The sequence below is a fragment of the Budorcas taxicolor genome, chromosome 2 (genome assembly GCF_023091745.1).
Source record: "Budorcas taxicolor isolate Tak-1 chromosome 2, Takin1.1, whole genome shotgun sequence".
NCBI classification, from domain to species: domain Eukaryota; kingdom Metazoa; phylum Chordata; class Mammalia; order Artiodactyla; family Bovidae; genus Budorcas; species Budorcas taxicolor.
Window position 1 is genome coordinate 38,722,729 of NC_068911.1, and position 14,983 is coordinate 38,737,711.

The window sequence follows — 14,983 nt, forward strand, 5'->3', positions numbered from 1 at the left end:
CCTGTTATGGAGGAGACACAGAGAGTATTAAGTTGTGAAATGGTGTGGATGAGATACTCATGTCTGCCAAGAGTCTGTAACAGGACCGCAGTAGGCTGCCACCAGGAGGGGATTTGGAGAGATGGTGGGGAGGGCAGCTAAGATTCTCAGTGTCAGCCAGATCTCCTAGACAAAAGCTTCCGAACTTGGAAAAGCTGTGAGAAAGAGGGTGCCAGCAATTTTTGCTTAGAAGAGCATTAATAGAAACATAATGCATCCCAGTACTGGTACAAATTGTGTCTCCATCACGCATCATAAAGGTTCTAAGAATAATACTCCGACCTCCAAAAGGGCATGGGAGGGGGTAAAACACAGACTCTTGGCCCTCTCTATTCCTTCTGTTCAGTGACGCCTCCAGAACACAGAAGAGCAATGAAAACACTCAGAACCAACGTATGATTTCAAATATTGGATTGGTTAAAAAGTTTGTTCGGGTTTTTCCATAAGCTATTACAGAAAAACCCAAATTTTTTGGCCAGCCCAATACATGGAGTCCATATCTCTCCACTCAGTCATTCCCAAGAACGTGTAACTAACTCCTTTCCCTAAACCACTAAACATACTCTCCATCAAAGTACAATGGGATGAACACTTCAGGGACCTTCCTAAAACCTATGCACCTTGGTGACATTAATGCTGTCCACTAAAAGAAGAGACAAGACAAAACACAAAACCAAACTGAAACTCTTTCACTAATGATTGGTTCTGAAGAGTTCTATAAAGTATTTGTGGCTCAGTCGTACCCAACTCTTTGCGACCCTATGGCCTATAGTCTGCCAGGTTCCTCTGTTCATAGAAATCTCTAGACAAGAATACTGGAGTGGGTAGCCATTTCCTTTTCCAGGGGATCTTCCCAACCCAGGGATGGAACCCAGGTCTCCTGCATTACAGGCAGATTCTTTACTGTCTGAGCCACCAGGGAAGCCCCGAAGAGTTCTGTAGATTCTATACAAAAGCCAACACTCAGGCTTTGCCCTAAGAAGTATCAACTATTGTTTTAAAGCAGCAGCTTAAGAGTAATAGCCACACTGATGCAATAGTACACTAAGGAAGAATAATGCACCTAATAAAACTAGCGATTTTCCAATTGCTATTGCTTCTGGAAACACTGATTATGCTAATTAAAGGGTAGAATAGTAAATACCCACTCTTTTGCATCCAATTAAGTGCTCAGATTGCTTCTCAGAAGTATTTGTTGAAAATAGCACTTTTGATTATCGTAGATCCCAAATAAACAGAGTCAAGTGTGTGTGTATGTATGTGTGTGTGTACACATGCTCACATATATTTTTCTCTCTGGAGCTCATTTCACAAAGCATCATAAATCCTAAAATTTCTATGAGACCAAGTGAGAAAAACCATAGCTTCCTAAGACTACAGCTTGGATACCTTTAAAGAAAGAATATGTGTTAAGAATATAGCACGAGAAAACAATTTCAAGTTGGGAACATCTGAGATGTAACAGGCAAATACCTAGGAACTTAACTAATATGCAGTGCTGCCTAAGTCCCTCACAATGTCAATGTCAGCTTATTCTAAATAATAAAATAGCCAAACTGTGTTCTACAAAACGTTAGAAGTTTCATCCTTCCAGTCAATCCATACTTGAGAGCAAAGTCAATTTACACTTAGAGTTAAACAAACTACCATTGCTAAAAACTGAGAATTATGTCTAATGCCAATCAGAAATGCAATAAATAAATATTAGAGGATTTGCAAGTTAAAGCAACCATAGAAATTCTATTATCAGAAAGGAAAATGTGTTACCTGTAGAGGTTACAAATAAGATACTAGAACCCAAAAGAGAAAGCATTTCTGAAACTATTTCCATAAGTTAATCAAGAGAGAAGGTGGGTTTCCTGCCCCTAAAAGGAGATGTGATTCATGCATTCATTCAGCATGCACTTAATCAGCAGTCAGCACTTAAGTCTGAACCAGGCCTGTCCTAGGTCCCAGGAAAAATGCACTCAACGAGAACAGCCACACTTTCTAGAGGAGGGAATTAGATACTTTTCAAAGCAAGCAAATTAAGGTAATTTCAGGTTGGGGAAAGTGCTTTAGAGAAAATAAAACTGGATCCCAAAATAGGAAATGAATGCTGGAAGGCAGAAGGGACAATATTTCACCTACAGCTATGGACAGCAGAGTTTCTGGAACTGTGCAAAGCGCTTAGTGTTAGGACTTCTGTCTTGGGTCAAGCTTCCTAAAAGCAGAGCCTGAGGCAGGGACGTAGTGCACGTAACATATGGAGAGAGAGCTCTCAGGAGACGCGAGTAAGGAAAACTGCCGTGGCAGGAGAAAGAGCTAAGTGAGATGTGCCCTCTGCTGGACACCAGCTTCAGCCTGATCCCCCAGGAAGCACAGGAACATGAATTGCACCCCCACGTTATCCCACCCTGAAGCCAGGGAGCTGGCTTTATGTCCTGCTGCCGGTCACTGGCCGTGGGCTCCTGAGGATAAAGGAGCGGTATAGGCTACCAACTCAGGTGAGGCAGGTCTGGCCACTTGGCAACGGGATTTTTCCAGAACATGGAGGAACAGTGAGACATTAGCAGCTACCCTCACAGAAATTGATATGGGTGCACAGGCCCAATAAGAGGATCTGGATGGGGCCCCAACGGCATTCCCTACAACCTCCAAATAGCTTACCTGTCTCTCTCTCTCCAACGGTACATGGTAAGTTTGGCATTACGCTTGGTTATACTTTTCTGCCCAGTTGTATGCCACATAGCCATGACCCAGGTGCTAATACCCCACAGTTCTTCCCATAATTTATTCCCTGTACCAAATTGACACCATTACATCGGCACCCTCTCTTGGCTCTCAGTTCAGTTCAGTTGCTCAGTTGTGTCCGACTCTTTGAGACCCCATGAATCGCAGCACGCCAGGCCTCCCTGTCCATCACCAACTCCCAGAGTTCACTCAGACACATCCATTGAGTCAGTGATGCCATCCACCCATCTCATCCTCTGTCGTCCCCTTTTCCTCCTGCCCCCCATCCCTCCCAGCATCAGAGTCTTTTCCAGTGAGTCAACTCTTCACATGAGGTGGCCAAAGTACTGGAGTTTCAGCTTTAGCATCATTCCTTCCAAAGAAATCCCAGGGCTGATCTCCTTCAGAATGGACTGGTTGGATCTCCTTGCAGTCCAAGGGACTCTCAAGAGTCTTCTCCAACACCACAGTTCAAAAGCATCAATTCTTCAGTGCTCAGCTTTCTTCACAGTCCAACTCTCACATCCATACATGACCACTGGAAAAACCATAGCCTTGACTAAACGGACCTTTGTTGGCAAAGTAATGTCTCTGCTTTTCAATATGCTATCTAGGTTGGTCATAACTTTTCTTCCAAACTTTTTAGTAGAGCTCTTGGCTCTACTAAAGCCATTGAACTGTAGAGAGTCTTTCAGAATATCCATGTCTTGGGTAATACAAGAAGAGTCACAGAACAGCCCTCAAGTTAACAGCCAAGAAGGAAAGTAGTTGCTCCCCAAATAAGCAGGTCAGTCATTTATGGAACCAGAAATGTATCAAGTGCCTAGTATGTGCCCAGTCCTGGTTGAGGAGCTGCTTTACAACAACATATTTAGTGAGATGGGTCCATCTTACTGTTAACTAGTTGGTGAGTGTACATAAAATTATTTTATTTTCCTAACAATTTTACCAGGCTTTATCCAAAAAAATGTTTTTTAAACCTTTCTGCTGAGGAGAGTTATCACTTAATATTTTCATGACTTTGAAATTACTCGTGTTGCTAACACAGCCTCATTTTCGGTCTGAAGACTCAGTTCCACTCATGGTAAAACCTTGATCTCAGATATGAGTCAAAGCTCTGACCCCCAGCACACTCCCTACCCCACCACAGACTCTCTGGTGGCCCCAGCTGCCTGGGAAAGAAGGAGCGTGACCCATGGTCCACTCTCTCGAGCCCCCACCCCACCCCTCTTTCCCCGGTTTACCCACTGGAGACAAGGAGAGGGAAGAGACAAGCAGCTCTTCCCATGACGGCTTTGAAGGAGGCTTTGAAGCAGGCCAGGGCTCTTCTTCTGTTGGCTCTAATCTACTGCCCTGCCTGGTTTCCCACAGCGTGACAGACAGCATGAAGGTGGCTGGGCCACTGACAACCATTTCAAGGTCAAGCAGCAACCCCAGGCCCTGGTCAGGCCTTGCAAGATTCAGCCACATGTCATGGATGACTCACCACCTTCCTCGGACGTTAGGAATCCCACGCTCCCTGTTGCAGCCATTCCTTCCATGACCAGAGGCTCCAACCTCAACTTCCTTCTACAGACCCCAACCCTGGGGTCTACAGGCACATTTCAGTTCCACCTTCAGTGCCCCTCAGGAGACAGAAACTGGAGGAAATAATCATTGCCCCTCTTTACCTGACCGTGCGGTTGGGCCCAATGCTCTTTGTTCCTCACCAAAAGCTGAGCTCACTGAACGCTTACCCATGTGCTTCACGTGCATTTAGTCCCCGCAACCACCCCACGAGGTGGCATTAACATCCCCACTTTACAGATGAGGAGACAGAGGTGGAGAGCATTTGGGTAACACACATCCAAATGAAAGAGAAAAGATAAACCCAGGCAATCCAGCAATAAGCACACCTTTACCTGCTCTGTTGCCTGCCTCTGGGTCCAGCATCAAGCAGACATCTGCACAGGGAATAAGACGACAGCCTCCGCTTATGCAAACACCCCAAAGTCTATAAGCATTAGAGATGGGAACAGCTAGGCAGAGTCTTTCATCTCTAACAGCCCCAGAGCAAGTCCCCAGGTCTCATCTCATTGGCTCTGGCTGGGACACAGGCCCAAGGCTCAACCAACTGCTGTGGCCAGGAGACACAGTGTCCCCTGACTGGCCAGCCCAGAGCCACACCCCACCTCTGGAGCCTAATGTGGAACCAACATACCCTAAACCAGACATGGAGCAAGAGCAGGGAGGAGAGCCTCCAGGGGATGTCAGATGCTCCAAACCTGCAGACGGAGTGGGCGCTGGGCAGGCAAACATATTAACTGTCCACTGCACACACTGGACACACTGGGGAAGGCTTGTGGTGGCTTGTTAGGTCTAGAGACAATGAAAAGAGCACCTGCCAAGTGCCCACAATCCCCAACACTCTATCTTAAAGCTACCGGGATTAATCCTCAAGAAAGTCCCATCAGCTTCTTGGCATTTTACAGGTAGAAACACTGAAACACTGCGAGATTAAAGAACTCACTCACCATTGCCAGTTTAGAAAGTACCATTTCTCCCCCAATCTAAGGAACTTTTTTATTTTTCATTTTGCCATCCCAAATTGGAACACATCTTCTGGTCACTGAAGTGTCAGCGGTTTCACTGGCAGCATTTTTCTTCGCAGAAGTGCATGAAATAAGGGCACATCTCCCAATTATCAGTGTTTTAGATTCCAGGAGATCCTGGTAATGCCAGGAATGAAGCCCAGTCCCATCTTCCTCCAAAGCCCACATGTTTTCTATGCATGTTTCTGGACTGGGGCAGGGCTGCCGACAAGCTGGGCTTTGCACATGATGAGAAAGACAGAAGAAACGGCTCTAACAGGCTTTTATTCTTGCACTTCCAGGGGAGGAAAACAGCGTCATTCCACTATCCTGGGGGAGGCGCCAAGTACCAAGGGGAGGCTGTCCAGCGGTCCCTGGTGGAGTCGTACACCCACCCCAATGGCAACGAGACGGAGTGGAGACAGAACATTGACATCGTCATGAACTGGTTCACCAAGGAAGACTTTGACTTCGTGACCCTGTACTATGGAGAGCCGGATAACGTGGGACACCTCTACGGACCTGACACAGAGAAGAGGAGGGCGATGATTCAGCAAATCGACAGAACCATCGGGTATCTGTTGGAAGCCATTGGGAGGCACAGCTTGACTGAGCACCTCAATGTCATCATCACGTCAGACCACGGCATGACCACCATGAAAAAGAAACCCAACATCACCGAGATCCTCCTGAGCAACTACATCAGCCTCAAGGACTTGGTCCAGTTTGACATTGTGGACTATGGTGGCTTTGGGATGCTCCTGCCCAAACCGGGGCAAGAGGAAGCCGTTTACCAAGCACTGAAGAACGCTCATCCTCACCTCAATGTCTACAAGAAGGAGGATTTTCCAGAACGCTTCCATTTTGCCAAACATGAGCGGGTCCTGCCGATCGTGATGTACGCCGACTCTGGTTATAGCATCAGCGGGGTGAGTGGATTCTAAACCAGAGTCCATCTTGGGTGTGGAAGGCAGCCAGTAGGGAAGGACTGTTCTGAAAAAAATTAAAACATAAGGGCATGCATGATGAGTTAGTAGTAACCCACTAATCCAGCTCCCCACATCCCACCCTACCCACCCTGCTCCATGTTACCATTATGCAACGATAATGACATATATCTCTGACCAAGGTTGTGTCTATGGCTGTGTTAAAAATTTAACATGAGTTATTTCATGTCTGGGCTTCCCTGGTTGCTCAATTATCTACCTCAATGCAGGAATTATAGGAGATGTGGGTTGGATCCCTGGGTTAGGAAGATCCCCTGGAGGAGGAAATGGCAACCTACTTCAGTATTCTTGCCTGAAGAATCCCATGGACAGAGGAGCCTGGCAGGCTATAGTCCATAGGATCATAAAGAGTCAGAAACAACTGAGCGACTGAGCACACACACACACACACACACACATTTTATTTTTGTTTTCCTAACAACCCTAAAGGTTGATTCTCTTATCTTCCCTTTGTAATGAGGAAGAAACCAAAGCTGGAGAGGAGTGACTTGGTATTAGAAATGTAAGGCTGATGTACAAACCCAAGCCTATGTGTTGGATCAACAAGAGATTAACACCCCTCCCTCCCCCCAAAAAACACCTTCTAGTTCCTATTTGCATATAGTCAAAAGAAAAAAGGCAATCCTAATCACATAAAAATTTATACACAGATGCCCATGGCAGCTTTATTCATAATAAACAAAAGGTGGAAACAACCAAAATGCCCATCAGCTGATGAATGGATAAACAAAACAGGGTCTAGCCATACAGTGGAATACTATGTAGCCATTAAAAGGAACTGAAGTACTGAAACACATTATCATTTGAATGAACCTTGAGAACACAAGGCTCAGTGAAAGATGTCAGGTAGGAGAGACCACATATTGTATGATTCCATTTCAATGAAATGTCCAGAATACACAAATCTATAGATATGGAGCATCGATTGGTCGTTGTCTAGGACCAGAGGAAGTTGTAGGGAGATTGGGGAGTAACTGCTGAAGGGTATAGGCTGTCTTTTTGGGGTGATGGAAGTGTTCTAAAATTGATTGTGATGATAGTTTCACAACTCTGTGAATACACTAGATACCATTGAATCGTATACTTTAAATGAATACATTGCATTGTATATGAATTATATCTCAACACAGCTGTTATGAAAAAAAAGAAGTCTAAAGAAGAAAATACCAAAATCAATGCTAATTGTGAGACATACATGAGGTCTTTTTTTAAAAACTACCAACCAGTAATTCATGACAGAACAAAGTTTCAGTGATGTTTCAATATCACATGACAGAAGACTGTCTCAGGTACAACCTGAAGAATCCTTGTCTAAGGCTATGAACAGAAGCCAAACATCATAATTACATTTGCAATCTGTATACTCTTAGGTTGCTGAAAGTCCAGAGTATAACAGGTCTGGGAAAGCTCATAAGGTTATTGTTTAATATTGGTGGAAACATTTACAGTAAAATGCAAAACTTAACTGGTATTTTGCAAGCCCCCAAGTGGCCGGGGGCAAAGGCCCTGCCAAGAAGTTTCCATAGCACTGACCTCTTTGTAAACCTGGTTAATGATGTCACAGTTTGAGAGGGATGATAAGACATTTAATTGGACAGTCATATTCCTAGCATGACCAACCAGATAGTTTAAGGGATGGGATGCAGTGATCAGTTTAATCTTCTGGCAAACTGTCTGTTAGACTGAAAATCTTTTGTGTCTCAATGCTCTAATTGAGTCCACTGCTCATATTCCCACCCACCTGCCTGCCTTGATGTGCAGAGCAGAGTGGGTGTGACTCTTCTCTCTTAGGATTAGGGAGCTTGCAAAGAACATGAAGGCATTACTGGGATCACTTAACTGTTTTTAACAGGCTGCCCCATGGCATCAAGTTCTTCCCAGGTGGCACAGTGGTAAAGAATCTGCCTGCCAATGCAGGAGACACAAGACATGGATTTGATCCCTGGGTGGGGAAGATCCCCTGGAGTAGGAAATGGCAACCCTGCTCCAGTATTCTTGCCTGGGGAATCCCATGGACAGAGGAGCCTGGAAGGCTACATGGGGTTGCAGAGCTGGACATAACTGAGTGACTGAGCACAAGAGCACAGCATGGCCTCAAATGCCTTTGGACTGGTTTCTTTAGCCAGGTGAGGGAGCCTGAGCTGAGCAGACAGGCTCAAGACTATGAGACCAACTTTTCAATACCCAGAGATCACATGTCTGACATGCCAGAGTATCTGTTGGTCCCAAGAAAATAAGAAAATATAAACAGTGCTGTGGTGTGACTGATGTTACCTTGTCACTTGAAAAGGGGTCAGACAAAAGTCTATCTAGTACTCATTAAACAATTACCTACAGTCTTGATACCCTCTTCTTTAATCCTTCTCTCCCCACCTCCCACAAAAAAAAACATATACGCAATTTTGTGCCATAAGAAACAACATACTTGGGGACTTTCCTGTTGGTTCACTGGCTAAGACTCTGAGCTCCCGATGCAGGGGGCCCAAACTCAATCCTTGACCCCACAAGCCCCAACTAGAAGTGTGCCACAACTAAAACCTGGCGAAGCCAAATAAATAAATAAATATTTTTGAAAAAGAAAATAAATGCTCCTAGCTCTAGACCCAGTCTGGGTTCAAATACCTACTCCAACATTGGCTACTACATGACTCAGGGTAGGTTATTCATCTGTAAAATGGCAGTGACGAGGATAGAGCCTTCACTTTATAAAACATTCAGAACAGTTCTTGGTGCACAGCAAGCCCTCTATGTTTGCACCTATCAGGACCATCAGTATTACTATCTTATTACTGTTTCTACTGCTGCTACTGCTAAGTCACGTCAGTCGTGTCTGACTCTGTGAGACCCCATAGACAGCAGCCCACCAGGCTCCTCCATCCCTGGGATTCTCCAGGCAAGAATACTGGAGTGGGTTGCCATTTCCTTCTCCAATGCATGAAAGTGGAAAGAGAAAAGGAAGTCACTCAGTCTGTCCGACTCCTAGCGACCCCATGGACTGCAGCCTACCAGGCTCCTCCGTCCATGGGATTTTCCAGGCAAGAGTACTGGAGTGGCGTGCCATTGCCTTCTCCTTTACTGTTTCTAACAGGTGTGCTTTTCTTTGCAAAAGAAAGTGTTAGTCACTCAGTAGTGTCTGACTCCTTGTGACCCCACACACCAGGCTCCTCTGTCCACAGAATTCTCCAGGCAAGAATACTGGAGTGGGTTGCCATTTCCCACTCCAAGGTATCTTCCTGACCCAGGGACTGAACCCAGGAATCCCAAATTGTGGGCAGCTTCTTTACCATCTGAGCCACCAGGGCAGTTGTGAGCTTTATTCTCTTCCTTAAAGATCTTCCATTCCTGCTCCTCTCTGCCACTGCAGAGAGAAGTGTCCTTCCTTGTCATTTAAACGCTCAAAGATTTCCTGGATCTAACAACTATGGAATTAACTAAGGGGCAATTTTCTTTCAGAGGACTGGAATCTTAAATGACTGTTTCGTTGCTATTATTTTTCAGCGAATTATACTATATTTCAACAAAGGAGATCATGGTTTTGATAATGTCTACATGGACATGAAGACTATATTCAGAGCTTTTGGGCCTGATTTCAAGAAGAATCACCTGGCTGAGCCTTTTGACAGCATCCACATCTACCCCCTCATGTGTAAGCTCCTGGGGGTTACCCCTGAGCCCCACAATGGCTCCCTGACAGTCACCCAGGAAATGCTGGTAGACACTTACGACCAGCAAACAGGTGAGACACAAAAGCCACCACCAAGAGATTGGTAGTGTGGCCTGTTGTCCTAAGATAGAGAAGATTCCAAAAGGGGTTTTCTGAATGGGGGAAATATCAAGCAGAACAATCCTGTTTCCTGGCAGCTTCAGTGCCCCCAGCACAAGATTATCATCAGCAGCTGTGAACAGGTAGCAGATGAAGGAGGAAATCCCTCACTGTGTTGGTGACATTTTATACAGTGCCTACGGGGCAAAAAGGAAGGCTCTCCATAAAGGAAACAAGGCAATAATCCCTCTGAGCCTCAGAGTAGAGTCTGCCCCTCAGAGGCCCCTTGTAGATTCTGAAAAGTGGCCTTCCTTCAGCAACTCTGTGCATGCTGGTACCCAGAGGAAAGCTGCTCACAGGAGAGGAACAAGCTTTAGTGCTCTTCTCATGGCTAGAAATGGGGGCAGGGGTTCCTGTAAATGAGGTTGAGAATCCTTAAGACTTCAAAAAACTAAATCTCAGTGATATAAAGGAAGAAAGGAAGCATCTCTGGGAATTCGGCTGTTTACAAACACTCACCAGCATTTCTTCTGTGGGGAGACTTAGTGCCCAGTGATTTATCAGATGCTTAGAGCAGCCACACTCAATCGAAATGGAATACAAGGAACAGCTCCCTGCACTCTTCCCTTCCGCCAAGCCACTACCCACATCTTCCCTAGTGGCTCAGACGGTAAAGAATCTGCCCGATGCGGGAGACCTGGGTTTGGTTCCTGGGCTGGGAAGATTCCCCTGGAGAAGGAAATAGTTACCCGCTACAGTATTCTTGCCTGGAGAATACCATGGACAGAGAAGCCTTGCAGACTACAGTCCATGGGGGTCACAGAGTCGGGGACACAACTGAGCAACTTGAAACTAGACCCACAATCTTCATGTGAATGCAGGATGTTCTGCAGAAAACTAAATGAATGACAATTCTCTAAGTTATTGAGAATTTCTTTTTAAGTTTTAGAGTTTTGCTACAACTCTTTGGCCCCTACACCTGCCCCATATGTAATCCTGGGAGCCTGGGATGAGGTGTGTTTGATCATCCGTTATTGATAAGCAGGACATCCCACCAACTGATTTTCAGCAAATTGGCTTTTAGCAAATTGGTCATTTGGCAAAGTGGTCGTTAGGCAAATGGGTCATTTGGCGAATAGGTCATTTAGTAAATCGGCTTTCAATGACTTGTCCTATGAGATTTCTCTACAGTGAGCACTTTCTTGGGTTAAATGTACATTTCGTTTCCATAATTAATATTCACCAGTGCCTGGATAGGAAACTTCCCAGAGACCCAGGAGCAGCCTCTTAATCAGATCATTTAAAACTATCTGATTTTTTATTAACAGGAGCAGAGATGAAGAGGGCATCTGCTCTCCAAAACACAGCAATCGGTCTCACAGTTGTCACAGGAGTCCTTGTGGTTCTGTTTGTCGCTAGTGTGACATTCACAGTCTTTTGTCGGAAAAAGATGTGAGTAGTCTGAGAGTTTTCTGTGATTGATCAGTGCACACTGTAATAACCCATTTCAACCACTTTCTGAGTGTGTCAGGGTCCAGCACTTTGAGGACCCAACAACCAGGGATATCTTTGTGAACTTGCAGTCTGGGCAGTGGTACAGGGACCAGGACTCAGAAGAGTCCCCAGCTTGGTTTGATCTCAAAAATCTTGATTTTTAACAAAGACTCCATTTTCATTTTGCACTGGGCACCAAAAACTATGTTCCAGTTGCATTCGTTTCCCAGGACTGCCATAACAAAGCACCACATACTGGAGTGCCTTACAACAATAGAAACTTGTCTTGTGGAACTGGAGGCTAGAAGTCCGAGATCAAGATATTCACTTGATCCCTCTGAAATGTGTAGGGGAGAAGTCTTCCTGGCTTCTACTAGCTCCTGTTGGTTGCCAGCAATCCTTGGCATTCCTTAGCTTGTAGACACAATCTCTGCGTCCACCATCACGTGGCCAGCTTCTCTCTGAATCTGTCTTCATATGGCATTCTCTCTTCTTAAAAGGACTCCAATCATGGAATTCACAGCCACTTGTATTCCAGTATGATCTCCTAACTTAATTACACCTGCAGAGACCCTACTTCCAAATGAGGTCACATTCCTAAGTACCAAGGGTCATGACTTCCAACACATCCTTTCGGGGGAACACAGTTCAACCCATAGCACTGGTCCTGCCATCAACAAAAGCACTCGATGGCCCTGGTACACTGCTTTCTACATCTCCATAGTTACATCAGGAGACTGAGCCTCTCACATCCCATGTGACACTCAATCCTGACCATGCCTCTGCTTTCAAAGAGCTCCTGTCTCAACAGTGTGGAGGCCTCCTGAACACCATAAACAGCCTAAGGAAAGTCAGAACTTTACTTAACCTTAACTCCATTACAAAGCCCACATTTAATGTAATTTATATTTGAACTATAAAATTTTCCTATAAGTTGAAACATGACCTATAAAAGTCTCTATACCCTGAAGCAACATTTTAGAAAGAAATCAATTGGTCCTTTTCTGCAGAAACCATTAGCCATAGAAGAGAGAAAGGAAAAACCTCAAGGTACTGATTGAATGGTCATTCCCACAGCATAATTTCTAAAAGATAACCATTTCATATAGTTAAAATGTATCGGTTTTTCATCATCCACCATCACCATCATCATCATTATTAAAGAAAGTCTCAAATCCAGAAGTTGAATCTTTACTATAGTGTATGCATATATGCATGTCTTCTGCCACTGAAAGGACTGTTTAGATATACCCTAAAGCTTCTCTCCACATCAATACCACTGGAATTTTCACTTTCTATGTTCAATAGCAGACCTAATCTTCACTAACACCTCTACACACCACATCTGTGAGGTCCATAGGCCATTACAAATCCCTTCAGTGCCTTGATCCTTCCAAGCTCAGGTGTGAGATATATTACCTATGACCTTTGTCCCTTCCAAAAGCCCACAGACAAAGATACAGGTATCGTCTGTGTGCAGGTCAGTGGTGTGGCCCACTCAGGGGCCTTCCACAATCTGCCTCCCATCTATGGTGTCAGGGAGGCTAGACAAGCCTAGATTTATTAATATCTTAGTATAACATCATGCAGCATCACTTACTCTGGTATTGACCCTGTATGACCTTTGGTTCCTCAGAGGAAAGATAATTAATAGCTATTATGTGTGTTAATAGAAAGCTTGGTATTCATGAGTTTGACCCATTCCCATTGGTTTCCACTCTCCACTGCAGGCAGAGAGCTGACCAAAACAGCACAAGTGAGCCAGTATGCATGACTGGGCTCTAACATCATTCCTTCAGGACCAAGATCCAATCATCTTACATCAGATGTTTCTACCCCAGGATGCTGTGACTCAGGATTTATGCAATGTCTCAGACCCAGAAACCTTTAATTCCTTGTAAAAACACAGTGACAACCACAGTTCACACTCTTTACTTCAATCAACTGTTGATGGAATAAAAGACAATTTTTGTCAGATCCTGTGCTCACATGGTTCTTGTAGAAGAACAGATATAAGAGAACAAACGCATTCAGTTAGAATTAATTTTCCTCTCGTTCTCATAGCCGAGCAGGGCTCAAGTGTTTCTCATCTGAAAGGGGTAATAAGACTCATCTGTCCCCATCAACTGCATTGTGCAAGTATATTTAACAAATTAGCTCCCAAGATGCTTCCAAATAGTTATTTCAAGAGATTTATGAAGGTAAACTTATTAGATTCTGAACACAGTTCAAACTCCAGGGGCAGCACCAGTGCCTTTCACTGTCCTGCTTTTTACTCAAGACATAATAAGGTCAAATGGAAGTAACTTTTTTTTTCTTCCCCATCCCCACCTGTGTACCATTCTGACTCTTCTTCCAGATTCCTTTCCCTGCAAAGTCAAAGTTCCCACTGTAAGCCCCCATAGTTCCATGTGCTCACTGGCACTGTATATATTGCCATTGTGCTTCTATATTTATTTGTGTGATAAGTAGATCAATACCTATTTCCCCCATGAAACCCTGAGCCCCTGGATGGCAGGGAACCACTCCTGGTTCTTCTCACTGTTGCATCCTCAGTGCCTGATAGTACCAGGCACATGAGGTGAGGTATTAGTCGCTCAGTCATGTCCAGCTCTTTGCGACACCATGGACTATAGCCTGCCAGGCTCTTCTGTTCATGGAATTCTCCAGGCAAGAATAATGGAATGGGCTGCCATTCCCTTCTCCAGGGGATCTTCCCAACCCAGGAATCGAACCTGGGTCTCCTGCATGGTAGGCAGATTCTTTACTACTGAACCACCAGGGAAGCCCTACCAGGAACGTAGCTTATGCTTAAAAAGTATTTGGTGAATTAAAGACTCTGGGTTAGAGACAGATCCTAATTGGGGTCTCGGGGAGCAAGGGTTCCTATCTGTGTTGGGAGAAATCAATGTAATCAGAGTAATCATGGTTAAACCCATAACACCTATAGCCTGCCTCCACTGTTCAACTTCACTTTATTTGATGCTACAAATGATTTTCACATACCCCCAAGCCTAAACAATAAAATGTTCACCCAGGTTGTTTTCCAGGAAGTTGGAGTCAGCTGTGTCTAATTCAAGCCAGTTAAGACTGATTAGGACCATCAACCCTCCAACTGGGCATGGGGGAGCTTGGTGATCTTTGACGTCAAAGGGTCAAAAACTCCACCTTCAGAACCTGCTATTTTTTGAACAATGGTCTCATGAAGAAGCCTATAGTTTAGTTGCCCTTGCATGAAACAACTATGACCTCACCTTTTACTTATTTCCAATCACCTCACTCCACACCCACCTTGGTGCCAAACCACCCTGCTTCTTTAGTCCATAAACACCCCACAGCCCCTCCCCTGCCCGTCCACAGGGAGGCAGATTTGAGGTTTGTTTCCTCATATCGAGTTG

The 14,983-nt window shown here is 44.8% G+C and overlaps 1 protein-coding gene across 1 annotated transcript in view; it reads left to right on the top strand.

The window, feature by feature from the left end:
* LOC128043939 (ectonucleotide pyrophosphatase/phosphodiesterase family member 7-like) overlaps window positions 1-13,370 on the top strand; it is a 36,857-nt gene extending 23,487 nt beyond the window's left edge. Inside the window, exons 3-6 of the mRNA XM_052636372.1 lie at window positions 5,624-6,250; window positions 9,827-10,064; window positions 11,420-11,543; window positions 13,316-13,370. Of these exons, the coding sequence (XP_052492332.1) occupies window positions 5,624-6,250; window positions 9,827-10,064; window positions 11,420-11,543; window positions 13,316-13,370 (1,044 nt within the window). The remainder of the gene's footprint in view (window positions 1-5,623; window positions 6,251-9,826; window positions 10,065-11,419; window positions 11,544-13,315) is intronic.
* Window positions 13,371-14,983: the final 1,613 nt, after the last annotated feature.